This window comes from Astyanax mexicanus, chromosome 7 (genome assembly GCF_023375975.1).
Source record: "Astyanax mexicanus isolate ESR-SI-001 chromosome 7, AstMex3_surface, whole genome shotgun sequence".
NCBI classification, from domain to species: Eukaryota; Metazoa; Chordata; class Actinopteri; order Characiformes; family Acestrorhamphidae; genus Astyanax; species Astyanax mexicanus.
In genome coordinates this window covers 11,082,801-11,093,315 of record NC_064414.1, presented here as the reverse complement: position 1 = coordinate 11,093,315, position 10,515 = coordinate 11,082,801, and the positions used below count along the sequence as shown (strand labels likewise).

Here is a 10,515-nt window from a genome sequence, read left to right as displayed (position 1 = left end):
GTACTACTTTTTTTGCTGTTTTTAGCAAAAGAAAAATTCACACTGTTCTCATTACTCATTATACTGTATATCTACTAGAGACAGATTATATCTGTCCAGTATCATTTATTTTACTTTAATCCTGGATATATGGAGATATTTGGAGTGGATTATTAATGTCATGACATTCTGGATCATTGACTTCTGTTACAAATCTGATAATATTAAAATAATATTATTATAATATTATTATTATAATAATAATAATAAAAAATGTTCTCCTCCACCAGTCTTACACACTGCTTTTGGATAACTTTATGCCACTCCAGGTGTAAAAATACAAGCAGTTCAGCTTGGTTTGATGGCTTGTGGTTATCCATCTTCCTCTTGATTATATTCCAGAGGTTTTTAATTTGGTAAAATGAAAAAGAAACTCATCATTTTTAAGTGGTCTCATTTTCCAGAACTTTAATCTTGAAATCATTTTTGTAATTCAGTGTTTTGTCATATTGCCAAAGTATTGATATAGCAAAAAAAAAAACATGAAATATCGTGATATTATTTTAGGACCATATCGCCCATCCCTATTCTGAACTGTTTTCTACTCCTCGTTTTTTAGGAACAGACTCTTTAATGATATGAATCACACAGTTCTCCTAGAGCTATAAAAATATTACATGCAGAGAGATTTAGACAGAGCTGTGTATTTGGTAGCAGAGATTTTTATGTTTACTAAAACTTTATTGGGTTTCTACTAACTATAGCCCAGCTCTGAGTATAATAGAATGCATGACTTTAGGAATCACTGAAAAAATCACAGGAAAAAGAGTATATTTTTATATACCAGACGTGTTGAAGTCATGAAAGCAACTCTTTTAGAATGAAGAAATCAGCACAAGTTCACAAGCACGTTTGTATAGTTTAAACTTTATTAATTGTATAAAAATAAAATGTAGAAATATTTATAATAAGTGTTTCTTCAGTGTTAGAACTCAACTCAACTCACATTGTAATATTTACAAAAGGAGAAATCAGTGTAAACAGGTTATTTAATTACAGTAAGCAAAAAAAAAACATAAATATGACAAAGCAGTCTTTGGGATGATTTCAGTGATACCAGTTTTATAATTACTTTAAAATTCCTGATCCGATCGATCAGCTCTCTTGCCATTAAAGCGAGCATGCTGGTGCAGTTTCAGCTGAACCTCCTGCATCAGCTGCATGTAGTAATGTAGCTTCTGCTCCACAGAGACTTCATTAGTGTTCACAGGCGTACCAAAGTGCTTATGTTTAAAACACAGCTGTAGTGAATGCACTGACAGATCAGCGTACCGTAATCAACACACAGTGAACAGGAGCACAGGGAGCCCCGTCCACCAGGGGGCAGTGCAGAAAACTCGAGACATTAAACCAATAAAAGGGTTTAGATTGTGACTGTGTGAACAGTATGAAAACAACCCTGTTCCGTTTAACACTGCAGAGAAAAAAAAAAGTCCTTCAGAGTCTTGTGAACGTGAATCCAGGGACGAAGCCTCGATAGCTGCCATGACAATATGCCATACTGGGGGAGTACTGGAAGTCTGGGACTTCATTCAGTACATGGATTCATCAGCAAACCCATCTGTAATGATCAAAAAGAGAAAAACGAGGTTATTCATCAGAACTGCTGCTGAAAAGTTTCTAAATATGAGCTGGGCTGTATATAACTAAGTAAGGCTGGGTCAGGATTAGGGGTGGGACAAAATATTGATATTGCGACATATAATTTCATTTTTATTTTATCCTTTATGGTATTTAGCTGATGCTCTTGTTCAAAGCGACTTATAAGGTAATTCCAATTACAAAAGTAGGAAAGTGTTAGAAGTCTTGCTCAAGAACTTTTATTGGTGTAGCACATCATATTTACCCAGACCAGGAATTGAACCCCATTCTCCCACATGGTAGCTCACTGGCAGGTGGTGGTGTTATCCACTGCACCACACCATTATCGCTACGTGGAACCAAATATGGGTTTTTATAATAAAACATAGGTGTTCTAAACTCCTGGACACTTGGCTCAAATTTGACTTTCTAAAGTTACTGCTTTATTTCTCCACATGGTCAAATAAATAGGGTAAACCTATATGGGTAAAGTATATTGGTTGTGAAATTCTATAAAACTCAGTATTGTAGAGAATTTTGTACCATGATAAAATTGTATCGTGAGATTACAGTCAAAACGCAGCTTCTTATTCCAATTAAAATGCAGTAATTTTTTAAAGAGGTGGAGCTGGGAGGTGGAGCTTCTTACCTTGCTGGAAGTTGCTTGGTAGGTAAAGGCCGAGTTGATGCAACTCAATATCGTCTTCATGGCAGTCCTGCCTAAAAACACAGGGCCAGGGATGGGGGTCTTCTGCGGGAAGTTCTGAGGGGATGAAGTCCACCAGAGCATCCAGAGAGAGGCCCTGCACTGCGGATCCCTGCATCGCAGATCCCTGCTCCATGGTGGTCCTGGGAAGTTGCCCCCACCCGCTGCCAGATTCTTTCCTCAGCGTTGGCCCATCCCAGTCCTTCAGGATGCAGTCGATGACGTCTTCATCCAGAAGCGGCTCAGCGGTCTGGGTGCTGGTAGAGGGCCAGCAGGGGGCGCTGCTTTTTGTACGGTACAGGTCGAAGCTGCTGGCCAGTGTGGAAATCTGGTGGGCCAGGACGCTGATCTCAGCCTGTTCCTGAGGGGACAGGGTGGAGCTGTTGGAGATTGGCGAGGGGTCGATGGTTAAAAGCTCAGCCGGGGAGATGGACCCGGAATCCTCAGGGGTTTGGAAAACCTCACCCTCACTTGAATTTAGCTCTGAGAGGAGGCCAAAGTCCTCAAAGTGGAGAACGCTGTCCGTAGAGCCTCCACAGTCCTCCACAGGCTGGTAGTTTGGGGACAAACTAGCTGGAGCTTGGGCATCTGGGTAAGAGTAAGGGGGTGGAGTAAGAGGGCAAGGCTCCACCCTGAAAGAGCTTTGCAGAAATGGCTGCAGTTGAAAGGAAAGCGTAGAAGAGGAGGAGGTGGAAGGAGAATAGGAGGATGAAGGAGACGCTGTGGTCTTGGTGAGACTGTACATCATGTCCTGTGATGCGTCCAAGCTGCAGTCGTCCGACAGGGAGGAGGCGGGGCTGTAGGGCGGGGTGGAAAACAAGGCCTGGTCCGCAGACACGTCTCTGCTGTGGCCATTAGTACTGGTACTGGTCGTCACACAGTAAGATGACACTGGGCTCTCCGAAAGCCGTCTGGTCTTCTTCCTCGGCGCCGCCCTCTGTTCACTGTTCTCCGCTTGCCGTTTTGGTGAGGTGTAGGGGCCGGGACCCCAGGGCATCTGGGAAATGGGGGTAGACAGAGGCAGCGGAGAGGATGATCGGCTGCACAGCTTCTGCCTGATGTACTCCGCCTCTGGTTTGCTGCAAAGTCAATAAGAAAAGTGAGTTATTATCAAAACATTTGCTAATTTCAGAGCAATATCACTTAATTTCTTCTGTGATAAGAATTTTTGTCTTACTAAGCACTTAGTAAGTGGAAGATTTTTTTTATTATTTCAGGGATGACATAATGATCTTAACCAGTCTTACTTACTAAGAATTTTCACTTTATTTTGTAAGCAATTTAAACTAAAAATAAGCATAAAAAGGTCACTTGCCAAGGTATTTTAAATGTTGTGTTTAAAGTTAAGCCAGAAATAAGTGATTTTCCCTTGATAAAAGTCTTACTATACTTATATTGAGATTTTAACATTTTTTTTTAAATCTTGCTAAGAAAAATTAGCTTATCTTATTGGTAGATTTTGTTGCTTAATATAAGCAAATATGTCTCAACTTAAATATGTTTTGTCTAGATTTTTTGGCAGTGTTATATAATAAAATATGTAACCTAGGCCTGGGCGATATTGAAAATAATGAACATTGTGAATACAATTACAATCCCCCAACTTCCTCCGCTATGATAAATGACATAATATCACATAATAACATTTTGCATGTCATGCAATAACTACTGTATCATCTTTAACTATGGTGTTACTTAGTGACCACAACCTCATTGTTTTCATCATTATTAATAATACATTGAATTTTAACTCTCTACGTAAATCAGTGTGTGTGTTTCCAAGTAATCAGATTTTAGGTTATTATCTAATTACTCCAGCGTTCTTCTAGAAAGTACTGTCATTTCATAGCTTGGATTAAGGCTGTGCTATTATGCTGGATGTTTTTAGGACTATGGATCTGTATTCACTGAACTAAAAGTGGTTCTGACTGTGTTTTTTAAGTGATCATTTACCTGATGATGTAGTTTGTGCAGGTGATCTCCTGTTTCTGCAGGGATTTCGAGGCGCAGGTGTAAAGCCAGACCCACGAATGACCTTTAGTCTGAACCCTAAACACCAACTCTACCTCTGCATCTCCGCTCTGCTGTACTGTAACACACACACACACACACACATGTCACACTTACAGTTTCATCACATTTATTCTGTCTACAGATCATTAAAGCTGTGTGCAATTTAGAGTTCAGGTGTTACTTACTCAGATGTGTGTGAGCGCTGGCACTCAGCGAAAGGTCATCTGGGTGGAGCATGCTGTACCAGGATCGGCCAATCAGCTCCTCCGCTTCGTAACCCAGAAATAGGGCGACACTAAAACACAAAAGACAGGAGATTAAACACTGTTTCAGCTCACAGACTGACATTGACCAGCACAGACCAAAACTGACCAGCACAGGCCAACATTGACAAGCACAGACCAATTTTGACCAGCACTGACCAACACAGACCACAACTGAACAGCACAGACTAACATTGACCAGCACAGACCAACATTGACCAGCACAGGCCAACATTGACAAGCACAGGCCAACATTAACCACCACAGACCAATATTGACCAGCACTGACCAACACTGTCCAGCACTTCCCAACACTGACAAGCACAAAACAATATTGACCAGCACAGGCCAACATTGACCAGCACAGGCAAATATTGACCAGCACAGGCCAACATTGACCAGCACAGACCAACATTGACAAGCACTGACAGATATTGACCAGCACAGGCCAACATTGACTAGCACAGACCAACATTGACCAGCACAGGCCAACATTGACAAGCACTGACAGATATTGACAAGCACAGACCAACATTGACCAACACAGACCAATATTGACCAGCACTGACCAACATTGAACAGCACAGGCCAACATTGACAAGCACTGACAGATATTGACAAGCACAGACCAACATTGACCAACATTGACCAGCACTGACCAATATTGACCAGCACAGACCAATATTGACCAGCACAGACCAACATTAAACATTACAGACCAACGTTGACCAGCACAGACCAACACTGATCAGCACAGACCAACGTTGACCAGCACAGACCAACACTGATCAGCACAGACCAACATTGACCAGCACAGACTAACATTGACCAGCACAGACAAAAACTGACCAGCACAGACCATGATAAAAAAATGTTTTTTCAGTGTAAAGTAAGTAAAGCAGAGCAGAAGGTGGCTGATACCTGTGGTCAGTGTGAGTGTAGCTCATGTCGGCTCTGTGGACGCTCTGAAAGTGAGCTCTGAAGCTCAGCCGCTCGCTGTCCGTCAGTCTGTCCACCGTGGGCGAGCACAGTGCCACAAACAGGCAGTGCTGAGGGTCCTGGAACCAACCCTGCACCAGTAGGGGGCAGCTTCCCCCATACTGCAGCCTGAAGGCCTTAGAGGTGTTCATCCTGCACACGAAGCTCCGCTCTGAGGGAGAGAAGAGAAAGAGGTTTAGCTACAACTGTGACTAAAGGATATTTAACACATGTGTTTGTCACTGGTGGGCTAAGAGGGTGGCTGGGGGGGCAAATGCTTCCCCTTATGCCCCAATATTTGAAAGAAATGTCACTTAAATGTCCACTAAAGTGTCAAAAACAAGACAAAGAGCACTATTAACTGTCCTTCACATGGGTAAAAAGACCTCTAGTGCCCTCTAGGTTGCCTTTTCTTGTAATAGATTACGATAAATGTGCCCTCTAGTGTAAGACAAATTGATTGAAAATTTGTGTATAAAAGTGTACACTTCTTAAGGGTGGGATTATAAATGACACTATGGTGCTTAGGTATCAGTAAGATGATTAACAATGTTTATTTTAGATGGAAAAATGTGACAAGCATTCATATTTATTATAAAATTTCAATTAAAGAAAAAAGGCCAGTGGTAATGCTGTATGACATACTCTTTTATAGGCCTGTCACAATAATTAGATCATATTATTATATTACCTCAATATTGTTCTTTATGTTTTTTGTTTATGTTTATTGGACAATAATATTGTTTATCACAATAATTTCTCAGAAAATATATCATCCAAGCAAATATAGTTACCAAGACAGACCTACTCCTTTATAATTAATGGTGGCAAAGAAAACCCCAATGAACTGCCAATTAAAAAGAGCTCTTAACCTTTATCAAGGATGATAATATAGCATATCATATATTTTTTTATTTATTTGTGTGTGTTTGTTGTTGTGGGCATTGCTCACCTGCAGCCCCGCTCTCTTCCTCCAAACTGTACTTCACAGAGTCGACATCATCTGCATCCATCAACTCATACAGAGAGTCGCTCTGCAGGACGTCCACCTGAGGAAGAGACACACAGACACTCACACTCTGCACTCTGATGACACTCTGATGACACTCTAAAGCAGAATAATGGTCTCCTGGATTAGAGTAAAGAGGAGGATCTGCTCACCATGGAGAAGCCCAGATACTGGGACACGTTTTCAGACACGTAGACAAGCTTCCCTTCTTTATCCACGGCCATGATGAAGCCCGGCAGAGCCTGCAGCCAATCTTCATACAGCGGCAGGGGGGCTTCATCACCTCTCCCTCCATCACCTGTATATACAGGAACATATACATACACACATTAATAAAGAACACACACTCCATCTAGTCAAATATTAAACGTTTCATATATTTTACAATCTACAGTATTCAAACAACAGACGTCCACAATGAAAGACAGCCTTTACAGTACAGGCAGTTTGCAAACACCACCAAAAAACAGTGTTTACAATGCTTCATGTTGGAACATTGCTTTTAGAAGCATTTGATTGCACTCAGCCTCAACTCAAGTGAGTGAGAGCATCACTGAAGTGAGGTATGGATGTTGGATACTTAGTTCTGACACTACAACCCACTGTCTAGGAAATGCTTACTACTAGATTTTGGAGCATTGCTGTGAGGATTTGATCGCATTCAGTGAAAAGAGCTGGTAAAGACAAGATGTTGGATGATCACCACCCCAACTCATCTCCAACTCCTCAACTCATCACCAACTCATCCCCAACTCACTAACTAATTCCCAACTTATCCACAATTCATGCCCAACAGATCTCTTACTGATTTTCAACGTATCTCCAACTCATCAAATCATCCCCAACTCTCTAACTTATATCCATATCATTGCTAACTAATCTCTAAGTTTCCAACCCATTCCCAACTCCTCAACTCATCCCAGATTTAACTAATCCACAATTTATCCCCAATTCATTCCCAACTCATCCCAGACTCCCTAACTAGTCTCCAACTATCCACAATTCATGCCCAACTCATCTCCTAGTGATTTCCATCTCATCTCCAACTCATCCCCAACTTGTCTCCAAGTTTCCAACTTATTCCTAACTCTAATTCATGCCCAACTCGTCTCTAACTGATTCCCATCTTATCTCCAACTCCCTAAATGATATACCTGTCATTCTTAACTCATCTCCATATTTCCCAAACTCCCTAACTAATCCCCAATTCATGCCCAACTCATCTTGATTCTGATCCTTTTCCCAACTTATTCCCAACTCCTCAGCTCATCCCCAACTCATTCCCAACTCATCCCAGACTCCCTAACTAGTCCACAACTTATCCCCAATTCATGCCCAACTCATCTCCAACTCCCCATCTAATCTTCAACTCATCAAATCATCCTCAACTTAGATCCATGTCACCTCCAACTAATCACCAACTCATCTTCAATAGATCCCCAACATCCCTACATATCCCAACTCCCTAACTTAACCCAAAGGTAGAGGATGGATCTCCAATGCTCCACAGTTTAGTGCTGAGTGCTCTAGTCTATGCTCAACACTGAGATCAAAGACCTCCAAACCATCCTGTTCTACTGCAGATTACACTACCCACTCAGCAAAAGAGTGTCCAGATACTTCTGAACAGACAGTGTATCTCTATACAGTGATGAGTAAGAATAAACCCTGACCTGAGAGGAGGATGGTCTTCCTGATGAAGGTGCAGATGATGGACATGGTGTGGAGGTAGGACAGGCGCTCCTGCTCCTCGGCCGGGATGGGCAGCAGCTCCCGCATCTTCCGGATCTCTGCGTTGATGTGGTCTCGCCGGGCTTTGGACGCCCCTTTAGTGGACCTGCAGGACACCATGAGCACTGAATCGGCGTGTGTGTCCTCAACACACACACACACACTCACACACACACTGTCCTGAGTGAAAGCTAGCAGAGAGGTCAGCAGCACTGTGAGCTGAGGGTCTGTCTGAGCCTCCAGAGAGAGGGACACCCTCTTTATACTGCCTGAGGGAGTGGGCGGGCAAGAGAGAGAGAGAGAGAGAGAGAGAGAGTTGAGTGGGAGAGAGGGAGGGAGGGGGAGAGAGAGAAAGATAGAGAGACAGGAGGGGGGGTTGGAGGGAAGTAAGTGAAAGAATGAGTGTGTGTGAGTATGAACTGTTACTCTCTCTCCTTAAAGAGCAGAAATCCCTGATATGTGATGAACAACAAGAATTTAACCCCTAATCCAACATCCCATCTGCTCTATTTTACTTATTAATGATAAGTATCTTCTGATTGTCTGTGCTGAGTTTTATTTGATTGGGTTGTGCTGCTTCTTCTTCTCTAGGATCATTTTTCTACATTCTACACCATATTATCCAAAAAATAGAGGCCAACACATCCAGCTCCTGCTTGTCCTCTTATTTCCGCAGCTGTGGGTTTTACAGTCCACCTTAACAGATGCATTGGTTACATTTGTCTGTCAGTCTAAATACACACCATTCTTCCTTAAACCAGTAGCTCAATATGGCCTTAAAACTCGGTGTTCTAGATGTCCCTCATTACTTTTGTGGTCAATTTACTTCTGTGAGTCAATTTAGACCATTCTGCATTTTTTAGCATAGGAACTGGACAGCTTGTTATTTTGTAAATATTCAATCCACCTTAAATAGCAGCATAGACAGATTTATTTTAAGGTGGTGTGATAGAGGAGACATTTGTCGAGAATTATCTGGAGTGTAGAGATTAAATCTTGGTTTTAATATGTGAGAGTGTGTTTAGCAGTAACTCTGCAGCTGACCACCGGGGGGCACACAACACTTGTCTGCAACATCCTAGCAGCTGTCCTGAAACAGACACACACACACACACACGCACACATACGCACACACACTTAATACAAAAAAACTATCAAATAACAGGGTTAAAATAACTGGCTTGAAGGACGATCCTTCAACAGAGTAAGGCCCTATTAACCTGTCAAATTCAGTCTTTCATTATATGTTCTTTCTTTTTATGATTTTTTTTACATTATAAATTTAATATTGAAGACTATAATAAAGCTATACAGGAACACATGCAGAATTATTTTGTAAAGATGAAAAAGTGTTAAACAAATCAGAATATGTTTTATACATATATATATATATATATATATATATATATATATATATATATATATATATTCTTCTAAGTAGCACATTTATCTTTGAGGACAGATCTGCAGGCTCTTGGTATTTTAATCTCAGCGTCTTCATGAGGGAGAGTCACCTGGAATAGTTTTCTCAGCATCTTGAAGGAGTTCCTGGAGGTGCTGAACAATAGTTGCTGCTTTTCCTTCATGCTGTGAAGCTCCAGCTCATCCCAATTAAATCACCTCAAATCACCATCTCAGTTCATCAGGTTTAGATCAGGGGATTAATGTGGAGGGCAAACATTTTTTTCACTGTTTACTGTGTAATTCAATATGTGTCCCTTAATTGTTTTCTAATTGTTTTCTAATCTACAGCGTAGAAAATGAGAAGGTGACTGAGAAGGTGTGGAAACTTTTGATACTGTAAATATTTTGTTAAAATAAAGGAACATATGGTTACATTAGCAGAAACGAATTGGAATTAATTACTATTTCTGTCTGATGCTCTGTGAGGACATGCAAATATGTTCTGCTGTCGACTACTAGTCAACACATTATTAAGACAGATAGATCTATTAAATGAGGGCCTTAAAATAGATTTTATGGTTTCCGTATATATTGAAAAGCTTTAAAGTAGAGCTGGCCACCCTATTCAGAGAATCACCCAAATACACAAACAGATATTAACACTAACATTATGGCTTTACTAACATTAAGATTGCTATAACTCAAGTATGTTTGCAGGGTGAGGGGTGTCTATTCTGAATTAAACATTAAACCAGAATGAGAGCCCACACTGTACAGCACAATACAACTAT

At 41.1% G+C, this 10,515-nt stretch overlaps 1 protein-coding gene across 1 annotated transcript; it reads right to left on the bottom strand.

Moving 5' to 3' along the window:
- Positions 1 to 954: 954 nt before the first annotated feature.
- npas4l (neuronal PAS domain protein 4 like) lies at positions 955 to 9,584 on the bottom strand. Its single transcript, XM_022664399.2, has 8 exons — positions 8,263 to 9,584; positions 6,742 to 6,887; positions 6,533 to 6,629; positions 5,524 to 5,752; positions 4,525 to 4,634; positions 4,280 to 4,415; positions 2,270 to 3,405; positions 955 to 1,600 (listed from the first exon to the last, which is right to left on the bottom strand). Exons 1-8 carry the CDS (start codon positions 8,438 to 8,440, stop codon positions 1,572 to 1,574), a joined length of 2,061 nt encoding a protein of 686 aa, XP_022520120.2. The 5' UTR covers positions 8,441 to 9,584; the 3' UTR covers positions 955 to 1,571.
- Between the last annotated feature and the right edge of the window lie 931 nt (positions 9,585 to 10,515).